This window comes from Cardiocondyla obscurior, linkage group LG25, assembly GCF_019399895.1.
Source record: "Cardiocondyla obscurior isolate alpha-2009 linkage group LG25, Cobs3.1, whole genome shotgun sequence".
In the NCBI taxonomy this organism is placed as follows: domain Eukaryota; kingdom Metazoa; phylum Arthropoda; class Insecta; order Hymenoptera; family Formicidae; genus Cardiocondyla; species Cardiocondyla obscurior.
The window spans coordinates 1,962,564-1,981,255 of NC_091888.1; the positions used below are offsets into that span (position 1 = coordinate 1,962,564).

The 18,692-nt window shown below is 47.6% G+C and overlaps 1 protein-coding gene across 1 annotated transcript; it reads right to left on the reverse strand.

Moving 5' to 3' along the window:
- Nucleotides 1-11: 11 nt before the first annotated feature.
- LOC139111782 (uncharacterized) lies at nt 12-16,855 on the reverse strand. Its single transcript, XM_070672285.1, has 7 exons — nt 15,101-16,855; nt 11,788-12,000; nt 11,575-11,713; nt 5,851-5,977; nt 4,092-4,140; nt 3,824-4,003; nt 12-3,742 (listed from the first exon to the last, which is right to left on the reverse strand). The coding sequence occupies exons 1-7, from the start codon at nt 15,391-15,393 to the stop codon at nt 1,117-1,119; spliced, it is 3,627 nt and encodes a 1,208-aa protein (XP_070528386.1). The 5' UTR covers nt 15,394-16,855; the 3' UTR covers nt 12-1,116.
- Nucleotides 16,856-18,692: the final 1,837 nt, after the last annotated feature.

The following is an 18,692-nucleotide window of genomic DNA, read 5'->3' on the forward strand; positions in this document are numbered from 1 at the left end:
TTTAATCGAATTCATATTTGATACCTAATCATTAATCCAATCCCGGTTTATAACTCCGTCAATGATATATTAATTTTATTTTGCTATAATTTTACGGAGGCCAAACTGCGCGCACAGTTTCTGTATCGATCTATAATCGTATCTTTGAACGCGCGCGCAATTTGCTTAGAGTGAATCACTCCGTAATTATCCCATACGGAGTTGTGACCGTGAACGTGTATCCGTGGCAATCCTTTTAATTTCACAATTACATTCCTAATTATCCCTTATACAATAATCGTAGCAGTTTTCTTGGTAATTATGCTGTTGAAAAATGATGTTTATATTTATTTTTTAGTCTCAGTTTATTAATATGTTATACATATATAAAAAATGTAATACCTATAACATTTATTTTTAAAAAGAAATAATTTGAGATATACATATATAATTTTTAAATAATTAAACTTTCAAAAAATATTAAAAATTTTGAGTGAAAAAGAACATTAAGAATAGTTATACGTATTTAGAAAAAAAAATCTTAATGGGTAACTGAGACGATATATGTATGTCAAACTTGAACTATATTCTACTTCATCCACTATGCCCTTATTTTCCTAAAAATATATTCACCACTTTCACTGACATCATTCCGCCAGTATATGCGTGCGTGAACAAGAATAATTGTTCCCTTAATATGGTGATTAAGCCAAAGGGATGACGCTAAAGATATCGATCGTGCGTGCGGCACAATCGAGTGGGACGTTAATGATAGTCAATCGAATCGCTAACACGTATTTCCGTATCGTTAAGCTACATCGATACGACCGGAGATGTCGGCGCGTGGCACTAATGAAGTTTTTAATGCCCGTGAATCGTCCAAGGTTCGCGTTCACGGTCATTTGTTAAAGGTCGCGAGAGCATTATCTCTTTTTCTTGCCTCGTTAAGATGTAATAAAAAAAAAAAAAAAAAAATGTCAATCTTTTCCTTCGATTCTGCCGCATAGCTTTGACTTCAGTCTAGAATTCGCTACCTTCTTGAGGAACATAAAGTGGATATATTTACGATCTCGGGTTTTATCCAAATTGTATTGCAACGTATATACTTTAGATTGCAATCGTGCTAAAGATTAAAACTTAAGAATTTATATATTGCGGCATCGCAGGATTGCTCTTTCTTCTAGTTTTTTCCACCTGTTGCATGAGGATCGTTGAACCTAGCGACTTTTTTGCGGCGTCTATATTTTTGCTGTTAAATTTTTCCATGGCTCTCGTATAGGAACCGGTACAAATTCGACCCCAGATTTTTCGGTCCTCCGCGCACTGCCTATTCCTTCCCTCGCTGCATGTTCGCTGCACGTCGCTTTTCTTCGCGACTTTGCAAGCGTCTTCCTTTTCCAGAGATGTGCTGGAACTCGCAGCGACCTGCACATCTTCCCACGATACATTCACGTCAGATTGCACGCTGGATGGCGTAGGGCAGCTGCTGTCGCTGGACAAGGAGGAGGATCGAATAAAAGACGGTGGTACCATCAGCTTCGTTCGATCCTCCATCTGACTGTCGTCCGCGAGCGATTCGCTTTTTGCGCGCGAATTCATCCTACAACCGCCGAGATCTTGATTGTCATGAGCAAGATTATCGTTTAAAATAATTTTTGCGATCGACGTTCTTTTTCTCAGATTTTCTAGATTTTCTTTGGAAGTACTTTGGGAATTGTCCACTCGCTGTAGAATATCCTTGAGATTTACGTTCGCGGAATCAGCGCCGAAATTCGATTTGGCTCGATCGATCTTAGATATTTTAGATCCGGTTTTTTTATTAGTCGCGAGAGCAGTTTTTTTAGGAGCTGCGCGAGTGTCGCCTTTTACAATCGCGACCGCTACGTCTGAATATATATAATTAGGTAATCTCTCCTTTTGGCGTATCGGAACGGTCATTTTCGATTGCACTTCCAGCGGCTTCGAATACTTCTCTTCGTTTTTATTCTCGGACGTCTCCAGCTTGTTAGACATAGCACCCTTCACGCATTGCTTATATTTCTCATCTATCGTAGTGTCGAGATTATTTTGAGTGTCCGCATTGTCGACAAAAATACTTTGCCCATTGCTCTCTTCAGGTCGCAAAAGCGACCATTGATCTAAGGATAAATTCGTGTCTTTTTTCTGAGTCATGCCTTGCGAAATATCGATAACATTTTCTTTTATATCCTTTACAAAATTTTTTTCATCCTTTACGAAATTATCTTTTATACTCTCTTGAATCTCGTTTTCATTGTCGTCATCCTCGTTGCCGGAATCGTTATCAATATTCTTCAAGACGCCCTCGTTTTTCTCATTGCGCTTCCTGAGCTCCTCCCAATTTTTTCGCGGCTTGTAGCTCGTTTTTCGCCTGATGATTTTACTCTCGGTGATGTTAATGTCCGGGATAAAGAGACGCAGCGCCTTTGTACCGGTTGGAAACGTCATTTCGTTGACTCGTTTTTCGGACATAATCGCTTTCAGGCTCGACTTCGTGGCCACTTCCTGGTGCTTGTTAAATGCGGAAACCAATTGCGCCACCGTGTACTTCGGTTCTTCGTTTTCCGATTCCGTCGAGCGATCTTCCTTGTCATCCGAATTGTTGGAACGACTGGAGACGTCGGAATGTTGGCGTTCGCAAGGATGTTTATTCGCATTAATGGGTGCCGCGTTGCGGCACAACGGCATCTCGTCGGAATCCTCCGTCAAAGTGTCCGACTCGACGGATTTGAGGGAATCTAGGTTCTCTTCCGAGGTGAATTTTTTCGGAATCTGCAGCTCCATGTTTTTCCCCGCGCGTTGCGAATCGCTACTCAATTCAATGCACGAACGGTTTCGAGCGTTGTTAAGATCGCTTGATATATTCGTTGACGAAACGTTTGGCACATTTTGATGCACAATTTTCTGTTCCGCTTTGCTTAATTTCAAATCGATTTCCGATTTTGTATCATCACTGATCGGAGGTGTTAGTCTGGAAGATGCGATCTCGGCGCCAAGTTGCTTAAAAATCGGCAACATATCCTCGGTCTTCGCGCGCTGATAGCTCTTTCTTCGCCGCTTCAGGCATTCTAAACTTCTGTAGATATCCAAGACACCCTGGGATTTTGACAAAGACTTTAAACCGTATAATTTCTCGCGAGATTTACTGATTACGGGATTCATTGTAGCCACTGCACCAGCTCGCTCGCAATTAATTGCTGAAGATCCGTTTAATAAACACGCCTGCGACTGAACGCGATTCAGACTGCGTATTCTCGATAATATACCGCGGCTTAGGCCCTGATTTAAATTAGCCTGAGACCGACTCTGAGCTTTACTCAACAGTCCCTGTGTCTGTTCTTGATTTAGGAGACAATTGTGGCTCGCGCAACTCAGACTCGTCCTAGAGGAGTTCAAGCTAGCTTGAGAATCCGCCGGACTGGCGAATCCTTCGCTACCCACCAAACTCGAACGACTTTCGGCTAGGCAATGGCTCAGACACATCTCGCTTTGACTGAGCATGCAATCTTGTAAGCCCTGTTGATGCTGATAGCTTTGGTCACTTTGAATGTCCCCTTGGCAAAGACTCGCCTGGCTGGTCGCCTGACTCATCAACGCCGCCCTCCTCAAATTTTCGCGACTGACCACGCGTTCCAAAAGGACTTCCCGCGATTTCGACAGGTATCTTCGCAGGTGCGGCGACGCCTGCGTTGGAGCACCGCGCAACCAGTCATGACGCAGACATTGCTTCGCAGTCATCCGTGCACTTAAAAAATAAAAATGGAAATTTAGTCTCTCGAATAAATTTTTTTTTTTGAAAATTAGCGAACGAAGAATTTAATGATACCTTGGGTCTAGCACCAAAAGCTTAGCGACGAAGTCCTTCGCCTGCGCCGAGACATCTTCAAACAGTTCTTCGGGAAAGTCCACTTCTCCTAAGGATATATTCTGAAAGGTCTCCTGATCGGTCTCGCCGCCGAAGGGTGAGAAGCCCGTCAGCAGTACGTAAGTAGTGACACCGAGCGACCTGTAAAAGGGGATATTTTCGTGGACGAAAACAATTCGACCTGCATCTGTACGGAAAGGATATCGAAACACTTGACGGATGGCCTTACCACATATCAGCTGCCAGCGTGATCGGCTCGTAATGCAATATTTCAGGCGCTGAAAGAGAAACGTAAACACGATTGAATGTACGGAATTGTACGCACAATAGCGGTGTTACGTGCCGAGGTCTCTCCTCGGCACATCCACTTCTTGTCCAGGGACCTCGCACGTGACGTCACTCGAATTTGCAAGCGTCATTTTTATTTACGTATGAAAATCGTGGGTCGACGCGCGAAGACGAGATGAGTCGGTCCGCGACGATGATGCTGCGAGGGCGATTGTTCTACGCGCCGGAGTCTCAACTTTCAAACGATTCGTCGCCTAAGATCGTCGTTATAGTCCCGATTTGGCTTTACGATAAGGCCGCCGTGGAAATTTATCGCGAACGGAGCAAGGAGAGACGATTCGCAGTGATTATACCAATCTATCGCCGTCAGAATGTCAGACCGGATCGCCTCGGCGGACGATACGATCTCAAACTGCCCACCGCCGATCCCGCTGATCCTATTATTTCGTAGACACGTTGTGCGATCGTGCGCGGTGGCGACACGCATCAATTAAATCGCGTGGCGGGCAGTCCGCCGGTTTCTGCCTGTTAAGCAGACGGATTTAGAGCACCCTGTCTTAACGGGCGTAACGGTTACCACCTCCGACACCTTGCAGCTTGACATTTCGCTGTTACAGCGAATGAGAAAATGAGATAAGTGGGCGGGCGAGACCGATTGAAGCCGACACCGGCGATGATTAATCGGTAAATAATTTTCGACGAGTCCGAAGGAACGCGTCGCTTTAAATTGCAAATCATATTTGGGCTTACGACGCCGGCGGAGCCGACGAAGAAGCATTGTTCGCGCAAGATCTCAATTTTCGCGAGGGAGAGACGAAGATAAAGGGAGAAGGAGAAAGAAAAAAAGAATTAAAAAATTTTACAAAAGGGGAACGTTAATTCATCGTCCGACTTTGTTATTTACTTCGTTCCGCGACGTAAAGGCCACGACGCGTCGATTACCTTGCCTGGAAACGGCACGATTTGAAGAGACCGACGTCAATTACGCAAGGGGGAAAAGATCGAGGGGGGAACCGTCACCGCGTGTGCATGTGCATGCACGTATCGGGGGCCCCCCCGGGCTTTATTAAGGGCGTGCTCGGCTCGGCAGCGCGCAATGAGGCTAACGTGTCAATTAATATCGATTATATTTGCGATCTTGCCACGGTGATCGTCAATTAGCGGACCCAGATAATGATCGGTAGCAATTAAGCCGCGCGGCAAAGAGCAAAGAGCGTGCACGTACCACCTGGACGAGTTCCCCTTTGGGAACGACGTCACGGTGACTCCTTGGCAGCATCGAATAATGCTCGGCGTTCCCTATCTCTCGACAGCCATAATGCGGTAATTTATATTTTTGTGTTTTTGATTAAGGAAGTTTGTCAAGCCGTTATCAGCGATCTCACAACCGGGCGTGCTCTAAATTGTTATGTGCTCGAAAGAGATTTATGAGACGCGTTAAACTTTCGAAGTCTCAGATGACGTTGACACGCGACAAAAAATCCGGTCATTTCTAACGATAAGTAACGAAAGATAGCTTTATCAAAAACTTTTTTTTTTCGTGTTCAGTTATTGAAATTTTTAGTTTAAATTAAAAAATCTTAAGGTTGCATTAATTTTTTTTTTCTTTTAACAGTAACATTTTTTTTTTATCTTAAATAAGTTGCCAAAATTTTTTTTATTATACCTTGTTAGAAAATTCTAAAAGATCGATTACTCACCAACGTAATCCGGCGTGCCGAGAATCTCTCGGACTTCGGTGCCTTCGAGGATAACCCTCGAAATTTCAAAGTCACAGAGCTTAACATCGCAATCCGGAAAAGAGCCCATCATAACCAAATTTTGAGGCTGTAAAGAAAAATACAAATATTCTTTAGTATCGTAATACATAAATTTTGTTGGACTTGGTTAGTTTTTTTACTTTTGGTTTTACGGCTTGGTTTTCTTTAAAACAGATAGTTTGAATTTAACCGCTAATGTTAACTGCTCCATCGCGCAATCTGTACGATCAAATCGCGCCGTGCACGATTTTATCTCGCGGAATAGATAGTTTTCCTGGGCTGGAGTTCGTGTCCCGAAGAGCCGAACTGTCTGCCGCCCGTTTTATTGCAGCCGTAATCAAAGGGACGCGATCGGTCTTCCGTGTGCAGATAAGGGCGCGGGGGCATATTAACGGCGTGAGGAAGCGATTTCTGTATCGCGTTACAGCGCGCCCGGTATCGTTGCCGGTTCCGTCAGTGAATGGAATTTCGGTGTACGCGAGTCGTTTAGATTACAGAATCGCGATGTTACGGCCACACTTCGGCGACCGCTTCTGAGACGCGGCCCGAAGTTGCATCGCGCATTCTTCCGCATCCGGATAATCGTCCCTTCGAATTCCACGCTCGCTTCAGGAATGACCTCGATACACTTTGCGACGAAGAGAGACAGAGGAGAGTTGAATGAGCGCAGTTCGACGGGAGCGCAGCCTTCGACATTTCGCACCGTTTTTGCGACGACCTGATTCATTAGTGGCTTTTGTCCGCTAATTAAAACGATGTCTCTAATACAACAGGGTCGGGGTATTCATATGGTATGTAACGTGGCCGCATGGTTGGCCGATCAATCGTTGACAAGGGAAATAATTAGTCGCGAAAGACATCTGTGCGGGACCAGCGCGATATTACCCCCGGATAATTTATGAAAACGGACGTGAAGGGACATGCGAACGGCTGCCGCGCCAACGATACGCGGCAGATCGGCCACGAATTCAAAGACACGCCGACAATCCAATTACCATAAATCGTCAGTAGTAACCGGCGTGTAACGAAGGTCGCTGACTACCGAAGGCTGCCTTATTATAATTGCTGACATAATCTAGATCGCAACGATCTCGAGCGATTTGACACATTTTATAATTCTACATCGAGCCGCGACTTTCGCCATGCAGACCCCAGATCGAACGAGTCGAGCGTGTATCGCACGGTGTATTCGCGCGTGGAGCAACAACTCGCTTGAGCAAGATACGATAAAGCGGTGACCGGCCGCTCGTAGGTGTTCAGTGTAAAAAAAAGATTGTTATCTTCTTCTCCTCCCCCTTCGCGGCAAATAGAAGCGTGCGTATCAAGTATGCAGCTCCTGCTTCGAAGACGAAATGGAGAACGGGCCCTTTTTCGAGCCTCACCGGTCAGCTCGGTCAGCATCATCATCGCTTTAACGGGAGGGGCCTTGGGTATTTTCACGTAGGCGCGTCTGAATATTCAAAGTTTCTCTTGGCCGCGCGAACGCGCGCAACTAATAAATAATGACAAAAGACGTAAAAATAAATCTTGCCGGCCCTCGGAGATACGTAATTCCTTCGCGCCGGGGCCATTACGTGGCGGGAATATTACAGGCGCAATAATATCGTGCAGAAGCTCCGCAAACGCCCGGCACCGAACGACGTGCAAGCTACATTAGTGGGAAGACTGTAAAGAATAATGCGCGGCATTTGCAATCGCGTTCGCGAATCGGAACGCCGAGCGGCTGCCCATTTTCATCCTTCTGCTCTGGCCTTTTTCAAGAGATTTATTTGTCCCGCGTTTTTCCGTGATACGACTGTCGATTAAACCGAGAGAGCCGCGAAGTAATTCTCATACGGGCCGGCCTGCTCGTTTACGAGAACTCGGGGCAATCGGACGTGATTGAAAGATATCGAACGCGACGTGCTCTCATTATACGCCAAGTCGATTTACAATAAGTTTGCTCGACGAAATAGGAAGTGCAGATCGATGCAGCGTGCATCATCTTCTGGAAACGCTAATCTAATATTCAGATAAGACTAGACATTACAGAGCGCGACGATTTCAGACTTTTTTTTTTTTTATTTTTGCATTCTTAGATATAATATAGTGCAGCAAGTATTTGATTCTACGTCGAAAAAATGTTAATCCCACAGGTACGATCTTACCGCGGTGGTTCTGGTATCTTGAAACTTTTATCTAAGCAAAATTTTTGTTCTGTTTAGATTAAAATCCAAGGGAAAAGTTAGCGTGCTCTCGTCGCCGATATTAACGATACGAACCCGCAGTCTGTTCGTCGGTCGATTAATCGCGCGTGCCGTTTAATGATCAAGTGAGTTTTGTCGTACGAAGTTTGAAAACGTTAACGCCGTCCAGTTTCACGTAAAAGACTTTGATTTAATTAAAATTAATTTTCGCGATTGTAAGCTCACGGTCGCGGTTTTCGCGAGTGTTTTGTGCGCGGAAAAAAGACGGAGCCAAACATCCCAGATACTCTGAGGAAAGGAGGAGGAATCGTGCTTCGGCGGAGCAACTTTAGGGTAAGCATCACTTTTTCTTTACACGAACTTTACACTAAAACTTTATTGTTTCGATCGCAGAAAACTTTATTTTCAATTATTTTTAATTATGTATTATTTGAAATTTTTTGACAATGGTGGAAATTGTTATCAGCATCTCTACGATAAAAAATTTTATTTATGTTGCAGGATTATTGTAGCTGCAACTTCGCCGCTGCGCGTCAAATCGGTGAGTCCAAGTTTTTTTTTTTTCTTTTACAATGTAACCGTTGTGAGGAAATTTACATCGCGCGTGGAAACGTTATATTCGTAATGTAAAATAATTTTACATAATAATGAATTTCCGTAAATCGTAAATGACGTATCGGATACGGGCATCTGATCTCAACGACCGCCTCGGACGTTTTTAATAAATTTCTTTTAGTTATGACATTGGGGAGTATCTGGTAATCAGCTCTTCAGAAGGATACGATCAATCCCACACGAATTAAAATCCTTTCGCGTTGTCTAAACAGACGCGTGGGCTCGATGTAGCGAATACATCAAAGCCTGGTCGTTCGATTGAAGCCGCTCGCGTGGAAAAGAGCAGATATATCACACCTGGCTGGACCAAACCGATGGAAAGATTTATGCTAATACGTCTCAGGGATAAAATCGTGCGCCGCCAGGTGTTACGGCAGTAAGGCTGCCTCTCGATATCAAAGTCCGAATACCCGATCCGTCGTGTTACGTTGCGCGATTTCCCCTCTTACGGGAACCCCCGGGTTATCGGGAGTTGCTCCGATTATGGCAGGCCAGACGCAGGTACCCTACGCAGGAGGCAGGAAACCAGGTGGTGATTCACCGAGAGTGTGTGCACAATCGGCGAAGGAGCAGGGCGTGGTCATGTCGTTCGCTGCAACGCGAGACGCGTCGCCGTGCGTCTCGTTTTCTTTTCTTCTCAGCCTTCCCCCTTTTTTTTTTTTTTTTTCCTTTCCTTCGCGTCGCGAGCTTTCTCGCGCGATCTTTTGCTCGGGCGCGATATCTCATCTGCGGCGCACTCCCGCGGACACCGCAGTGTGGGCGATATTAGATTTGAACAGCGGAACCCGGGACCAGACCGATCTGTCTTGCCTCTATTTCCTTTTTTTTTTCTTCCTCCTTTCTCTCTCTCTTTCTCTCTCTTTATGCGAAATTTTTTTTTCTTCCTCCTGACGCTGCTTGCAAGAAAAGCTCGAAGAAATCGCACGCGTGGAGCACGGCCTGTTCAAAGTTCATGCGCGAATACTTGGGGGCCTCCTCGCCTCTCTTTTTTTCTCACATACGTGCTATATATGTCACACCGCCAAATACGGCAGCGGCGTGTTTATGGAGCGCGGGAATAATGTTCACGTCGTACGCAACGGCGCGCACGGACACTCCGGCCGCGGAGCGCTTACGAAATAAATCAGGTGGTGCCCATTCGTCGGAAACTTGAGCAACGGCGCGCGGCTCGCAGTAGGTCAAAGTTAATTTATTGCGTCACCCCCTCACGCGATAAACGCCACTCATCCCCAAAGCTGATTCCCTGCGATTAATTGCGTACCTTAAATTAGTCGCGCCGGTCGACCGCGTCCCTTTGTTTCGCGCGAAATGGCCGAGCTTTCGGCCGGACGGGATGCAAATCGGCCTTTAGCTCTTACGCGCGCACGAGGGTCGCGAATAAAGTAAGACGCCGGGATTTCCTATCTCGAAGGATGTCACTCGAGCTGTTAAAGGCTCGGCGACTTCCTTTTCTCTTTCCCTCTCGCTCCATCGCGAACCATTTCCGCGAGGATAACAAGGAAGAATCTTCTCATCCGTAACGAGCGGCTCCGACGACCTCGTCGAATCAAAATGCACTTTATGGCGCGGAGCAGCTTTTGCATTTCTCGGCGTGTTGTTGTCGCCAGCTTATTTATTTAATTTTTTTTTCTTTTTTTTTTTTGTTGCGGATATCCACGCGATTTTACAACCCGATACATGTTCACCTCGCAACGCTAATCCGGCTCGATCGTCGCGTTCTTTGATTAACGACGGAATAAAGTACGCGTTGTAAAAATCGTTCGAACAAAGTAAAATATGAATTTTTAACTGTACGTCTAGTTGATTGAGAGGAACGGTAGTGATAGTGATTGCAACGTTTAATGTAAGATAATAGTAACAATATATCGCGCTATAAAAAATAAAGGCCTCAAACGAGTTAAACCAAGTCCACCGAGACGGCCGCTTCGTTTTCCGAGACTTTTAAGTCGCCGGCTTTTTTAACTCGGCGCGCAAAACGGCAAAGAATTGGAGCGATAAAACAATGCTGTCGAGATTAAAGTCCGTCGAAGATTAAAGACCCTTTCACGTGTAAATGTCGTCGACATATATGATACCGACAATGCATTCGCGCTAATTAACGCCGTTGGAGCGTTTTATGGTCGAAAAAAAAAGGGGAACTTCGCAAAAGTAAGGCGGTCCGGAATGTTCGCTGTCCGTATGAGGTCCAGACACTCGGCAAAAAAAAAAAAAAAAAGAAAAGGGGGAAAGATATAGGAGAGAGAAAGAGAGAACTGTCGGGTCGAAGAATAAAACGAGCCCGTCGTTCAATGGACAATTCATTCGTCTCGACGAGGCTTCGAAACGCTGCCCGATTTTCAAAGCGCTGACTCAGAAGGGTCTCAAAATAATTCGTGTAGCATCGACAAGAAAAACGCTATGCCGAAAGCGCGATGCGACTGGAATGCGGGCTCCTTTTCGCTGATGAACGGCGAGCGAAATCAACACCGTCGACACGGAGAGGAGAGAAACATTCGCTCGCGAAGGTGTCTCGAGTTTCGAAAGTCAGGTCGGCTCCTCCGTTTTCCAATCCTCGCTCGTCGTCGCGAATACGTCTCTTTATTTATCTCTTCGCCGAGCGGTCATACGTAAAAGTAAATTCGATTTTCGTGAACGTCGGAGTAATCCGCCGGGCGAATAAATTGTAACGCGACGTAGGTGGCCCGTGTGCTCGATTTCATTTGTGTTCCGAGCCGTATTATTTCGCTGGATGCGCTTGCACCTCGTCGCGCGATAGGCACGGTGAAAACAGCTGGGAATTTCTGACGGGGCAATCGGTTCCGGGATCCGGATACGCGAGAGAAGCGTGACAAGTTCGCATCGACCTTTTATAGATTGAACTTACCTTGATGTCCAAATGGGCGATATTTCTCTCGTGGAGGTAGGCGAGTCCTTCCACTAGCTGCCGCACAAAGTGTACAACGTCACCTTCGAGAGGCACCAAATCGCCGTCGATGAGCGTCTGCAGATCGCCTCCGGGCGCGCTGAAAAAGAAATCGTTGTTCCTTAAGACAATATAATCGAAGATGAAAGAAAGAAGTAAGAACGTAATACTTACTATTCCATGACTAAGATGATTTCCTTCGGCGTCTCGTAGACATCGTGCAGTCTGACGACGCGCGGCGACTGCGAGCACAAAGACAAGAGGGCGATTTCGTGTCTCAGTTCCGCGCTGCAATCCGCGTTGAATCGGTTCCTCGACGAGTACTTGGCCGCGTAAATTATGCCGGTCGATCGTGACCTGCAGCGATAGACTCTCGCCCACTGGCCGCTGTTAAGTTCAACAAATCCTTTGTTAATACTCGCACGGTTCACGGGGCTGGGAAGAACAGAGGGCACGGCGGGCCCTTCCATGCGAGACGTAGCCCTTGCGATACTCCGTATATTTTAATCTCGCGTTCGTCGTGAAAAATCGCCCGAGATAAATTGCGCGAGATACGAAGCGACGCGCGCACGTGCGAAAATAAAATGAAGCGTAACGCAGAATGATGGAGAGTGACGGTACGATTTATACTTCGCAATTGCCGGCCGCAACGCTCGAATCGGATGCCCCGATGCAGTTTCGACTTTTAACACCCGTTGACTTTGTATTTTCACGTCGAATTCATTTTTCGTCCTTGAGAAACGAGTCGATGCTCGAACGCTACCGCCTGGCATCCTTCATTACTCCGAATACTTTTCTTCTCTCTTCGCTCGTCGCATTCTTCTCCCCGCGACTTCGAAGTTCTCCGAACGCCTTTCGCTTCCAAGGGACTTTCAGCCGATTTATCGTACAAGAAAGTACGCTTTCACCGAAACCCTACGAACTTTATTCCGAATCCCTATCGCGAGAGCTCGAGGCATAGAGTTTCGCGAGAGTTTTGCTAAGAATCCTCTCCGTTTCAACGACGTTTTATTCGCGGCGCTAATGCCTCGCGAAATGATCCATATTATTTCGCAAGTGCGCTCTTCGTCGCGCTAAGAATCTCGCACTCGCCGCCGAGGATTCCGGTCGCCTCTTCGGCAAGGTCGACACCACGGCGCCTGGCAAGGCTATCCTCGTAATGCGTACCTCACGTTTTCACCCGTATTCAAGCGAGCGAGCGAGCGAGCCAGCGCCTTTATCCACGAGAGAGTGTGTTACATAAACAGCGGCCCGTAAGATAAAATCATAGGCAGAGTGCCATTAACTTTCTACATTGACATCATAAATATTCCAATGTTCTATCCCCGATCCGTCCGTTTGACATACGAGACCTTTTTACGGAGCTCGTGCTACGATCGAGCCACCTTTCTTTTTTTTTTTTCTACATGCAGTCGATTAATTGAAATCGTTAAATTAAGGAAACGCGAGGGCCGTCTCGGCCGGCCTGAGATCAGAAACCGGAAGTGCGGACGGGTCCGCGTCACTGGCGAAATTGGCCACGTGAAATGTGTGCTCTCGCTGTGCAAATCGGCGCCGACTCATCGTCGTTGCAATATCCGCACGTCCTTACGCGGTCGCGGAGATAAGGATAATGAGGATCTGATAGCGCGTCGCGCAATTAACTTTAATCGATTCCAATTTTAAGGCCGTCGCGCCGGTGTACCCTGAACTTTTCCATCCCTCCCGGATCCGGAGAGATATGCCCGACGGTAAAAGAGCGAAGGCGAAGAAACAAAGGAGGCGACGTCGGGTGAGAGGGGAGAGGGCGATGCACGCCGCAATTTTTCCTGCCCTTTACCGCGGGGCTCAAGGCTCGCTCCCAAAAGTAATTATCGCGGGCGCGGGGCGGATATCAAAGAACGCGCGCGCTCGCGCTCGCATACGTGCAAACACGAAGAATGCGTTGAATCAGTGAGACACACGCCGGGATAATGCCCGCTGTATGCGGCAAGGCGATTAAATTTCGCTATTATTACGGATCGACCAGTAATCATAGAAAATTGGATTTTAGCGATCGATCGTATAATGACGGCAATCGGGAAGTGTCCGGAAAGCTGGGCAGAGGGAGGGAGGGAGGGGAGACTGAATAATTTATGAAAATTTATTGCCTCCGGCGTAGTTTCGTTTTTTATCTTGGCCGATCGTAGCCGCGGATGCACGATTAAAAAAAAAAAAACGCTTTTAATCCCCGAGAATGGTTTGAATTTGTGTTGCTAATGCTTTAATCATCAAAAATGTTAATTTTGATCTTTATTACTAATTATACGCGGAGGGGGCGGAAGAAGAAAGGCAGCGCACAGGGTGTACGATATAATCGTGATGAATTTACGCGCAAGTCTCTCCGTAAATATCGTCATTATGTCCGTAATACGGACCAGTGACATGGCGACTGTTTGTATGTTACGCGAGACGTCTTTGTGCTCGCCAGTAACAGGTAAATCAGCCTCATTAGCGATGCAAACGCGCCGCGAGGAAATCGCAGCTGATATCAGACGCGCGTGGAGTTATCAGTGCGCGCGGTTCGAGAAATTAAAATGACGCATTAACATACCCATGAATATGAAACGTCCATAAGTCCGCGCGATTGCGCCTCTCTTGTCACGCCTTCTTCGAAAGGGAGCCGCATATCAGTTTCGGTTAATAACCGTGTGATCGATATCGTTCCGATTAATCAATAGCCCGCCGAGAAACCGGTACTGTCGCCCCGTGATGCTGTATTCTACATTCATTGATTTATTTATTTGTTCGTTTGACACACGGCGAACCGGCCGGAGCCGCCTTGAAGGCCTCAATCCGTCCTGGCACAGGTCAAGTCCCCATATAATGATAATTAACAATTTGCATTCAGCCAAGTTCGAAACGACAATTTCGCCGATCGATGTTATCGTTCGGGAAAAATTCGCCACAAACGCGAAGTCATTAAATTCAGTTTTACGCAAACGAAAGTGACCCGACGACGGGATAACGACGCGCGCGGATAAATCACGAACAGCGTTTCGCCCATAAATGCCTTCGCAACAGGCGTGCGTTTTCGCGCTACTACAAATTAAATTATTAGTGCCTGAGAAATTGCAGACTGGCCGATCGACGTCCTATTACCGATACCCCATCGCTACCTCGCTGGCAATCATTACGGGCCTAATTCGCGCGGCGATTAGCGGCGATGCAATAAATATGATTAATGCGGGACGCGCGTCACGTATCGTTGCGCATATTGCTACCGCGCGTAACTCTTTGACAAATTATGCGTCGCATCCGAGGGCGATTAATCATTGTGCGTGGCTCGTTGCACGCGATGCGAGCCGCGACGAGGACCGTCGGCAGTAAATAACGCGCGACTTGCGAAGCCGTACAGCTGGTTCCCGTCGAAGAAAAAGTTTCTTTGGACATTCGGACCATTTTGGAATTTATTTTAATTAATAATTCTGACAGTATTTTACATGACTTTGAATCGTGAGTCTCTTACCTCGCAAACGGTTTTGGATCGATTTCGTAGTGCTCCGTGATAGGTCCCGTCTTGACCACCCTGGCGAGTTGCGCTTCCTGGACCAGGACCAAACCCTCCTTCACGTGCTTTTCGCTCCACTGAACCCTGCACCTTCCTCTGCATTTCTCCTCGGTGACCATCCGGTCGTTCGCGCGCTTCGTCTTGGCGCATTTCACCGGGGACGTCTGCACGCCACGGCGCTGCGGTCCAGGCGATGTCTTTCTGATAGACGACATCGTGGGCGCTTGATGATTCAACTGATGATAGATCATGGCAGCTGGATCGCGGACTTGGGGTCGCGTATTAATAACACGCGTCTCGATATCGCGGGGACTCGAACGCTTGGCGCACTCGCGTTTCACCCGATCTCCCTTGCTTTCCGGGATTATTCTAAAACTTCGAGCGATCTATCCAAGCGTGATTAATCCAACCGCGCCACTCCGACGTCCAAGCTTGAACGTTGAACTCGCGGGCCCGCGATCTCACCCGGACGGCTCAATCCGTGTTCTCTCGCCCTCGCAACCTGCACTCTCCGCGCTCGGTCTCTCCTCGATCGGCCACGCGCACGAGCGAGCCGGAGTACACGGTATCATTCCATCATCGAGAAGGCGGCGGGATCGACGTTGATCCTCACATCTTGCGGCCGCGCGCGTTAGAAGGAGAGAGGGAGTGAGACAGAGATCGCGTGGCTCACGGTCCAGCGCCGAGTTTCAAACTGACCGCTGCCGGAGAGTCAACGAGAGCACAAATCTCCGACGCGCTCCTCTCCGATTCGCTCTCTTCCTTCTTCGCGCGCTGGAAAGCACGCGACGAGTCCGGCACCGACACCAAGACCCCATCCGATTTCCTCTCGGTCCTCCCGCGCTCTCCCGCCGTGATACTCCTTCCCCAGGGTCAGCTTCAAGTCCACCTCCTCGTTCGGCTTCGTAATTATAGATGGACATGAAATAGCGCTTCAATATGTAAATAAAGTAGCGGGACTCATTGTTCCTCTCGCGCGAGAGACAGAGACGCGGCTTCGCGACGATTGTAATTTTACCGCCGACTGCACTTTCGCGCACGGTGGAAGCACTCGCGAATTATTTACACATACGTGTAAAGTTAAACACATACGATTTCACATTTGTAATTTATATTCTCTGCAACGCACCGATATTAAAGGTTATTTTATATGGAGAGTATAGAAGTCGAAAAGGGTGCGAACGTATCGTCAACTTTTACGTGTAATCGAACTTGTTGGACTTTCGCGTTATAATTCAAGTAGCTTGAGACGAGGACCTACCTAATCAAATTATCGAGCAGTCGATCGCGTATATCATTTTTCAACAACGTGTCCCGCTGCCCACTCAGTCCTCGAAACGTCCTACTTTTCCGAGCTTGCATTTACGGAGCTCGCGATACTTTAGAAATGGACAGCGTTAATTAACAGGCGTCTGTAACCTACGCGGTATTCGCGCTCGGCTGATTCTCGGAGCTGGCTCCGCGATTGTCGGGAATTATCAAGTCGCAACGGCGGCCGAATGTGAATTCAAGACGCCGAGAATATCTCGACTCCCCGACGGGGATTCACGGAAGTGTCAGCACAAAGGAGCATCTCTCCGATCGCGTTGCGATCGAGAGCCACTTCGCCGTGGAACCTGGAAAGGAAGCGGTTTACCGTGTCAGAGATTCTTTTTTTCTTTCCCCCTTTTCTTTCCCTCCTCGGTCTACTCGAGGCGCAACTTATGCACATGCATAATGGACCCGCGCCCGCACATCTACGCTGCGATCGCTCTCGACTGAATTCCACCTACGTCAGAGACGATACTCCGTCATCGTTGTCGTCATCACCATCGCTACATGATTGAAAAGCGGCGCCGCGAATGTAACTAAACGTTCGCGGCGTCAACGACGACGGTGACGATAACGGCCAAGTATTTCTTTCACAAAGAAGCGAAAGTAAAAGAACAAATACTGCGGTCTGTAATCTTTCGCGGAGACGAGAAAAATATGATTAAAAAAAACTTTATTTTTAATTAGAAATTCAATTCGGTTCAACTAAGAATGATGTTCGTGACAATCAAAAAAACGTGGACTCGTGTCGATTTTATCTTTTTTATCGCGGGACAGATCGCGTTTTTATTCACATCTCACCGTCACGGAGCAGCGGGGAGGTGCTCCGCCTGTTTCAGGAAGAGATCCGTGTAACCAGATCGACCTTTAACTTCTCTCGTTACAATAATGGAGGTTGGTCGAAGGGCCAGTCGCGCGGTAATTGGAAATTACCGTGTCGTCGCGCATGGTGGGTCACGAGAGCGCTCTCGAGAACGCGCCAACAAAAATCCGTTCACATTGGCGCCGAGAACACGCCGGGATCTTTCCGGCCACGGATTCATTTTTTTTTTATCGTGGATTCCCTGAAAATAATTCGGAACTATTTATCCCGGCGTCCGCAAGCGTGTGAGGCGATCCGAGAAGCTAATAAAAAAATGTTTTTATCGGTACCTTCGTAAAAGATCTCGCGTTTCTACATCTCGACGAGTCTCGACTGCCGCACCAGTGTAAATGAGAGAAACAAACAGACGCGCAAGTTTCGGCGCCGTCGGCGAACTGAGGCCGGTCAATTTTTCGCGAGCTTTTTCGCTCTTTATCCCGAGCGCACGCGATAAGTGCGCTTGTAAAAGCACTAATATGTTAATGAACGCGCGAAGAGGGAGAGGAAGGGGGCCTCACCTTCGAAGTTTTCATCCCGCATCCCGGAAATGCGACCGGGACGCCAATCTCTGAATTCGAATGTCGCCTATTACGGTACGGAGCGCGTGGATTATTGCGGGCATCGCGAAATATAATAGATACGCCAAGATTGCGCCTAATGTCCTATAGGACTGCCTCTCGAGCAACGCCTTTCCGAGCTATCTCCTCATCGAGAAGGCCAAAAGTACCGTTTTCTTTATAACTATCGTGGAAAAGTGGAGCTGAGTTCAACGCCACGTATCGCGTGGGACTAATGGTAATTAGGTTGGGCCTGGACGCGGCGGAAGGCGAGGAGAAAGTGCCGCCGTGTTTGCGGGTGCTCGCGATCGAAGGGAGCATCCGCGCCCGTTTGCGACGGATATTCCCGCGTATGCTGCAATGACTGAGCCGGGACTCCCGGATCTCGTTCGTAAACACGTCGACGCGTGCATCCCGTAAACTCGATACCGGTACCGTTGGCGCGGTTCTCCATAAAATATATGACTATTTAACGCGCCCGTATATCATCTCTCTCTCTCCTTCTCCGTCCCTCCCTCGCATTATCCCGCGTATAAATCGAGATTAATTTTTCTTAACCGCGCGGGAGTGTCTTTTATTTTGCGTCTCGCGAGGCTCCGATTATCAGGGCGAGCATCTCCAGCGGCGCGAACGATTGCGCGTCACTCGCGCGTATCGAGGCGCGCTGAAAAGAAAGGGAAAAAGAACTGGTTCGAGCTGGCCGATCGAAGGTAGGTTTGTACCGCGAATAGACGAGCGACTACCCGTATCCTTGGCACGATCCGCGCCGGCGGTGGCGATCTCGCTCGGCGCTAATTGCCGGTACTAATTGCTTGTCACC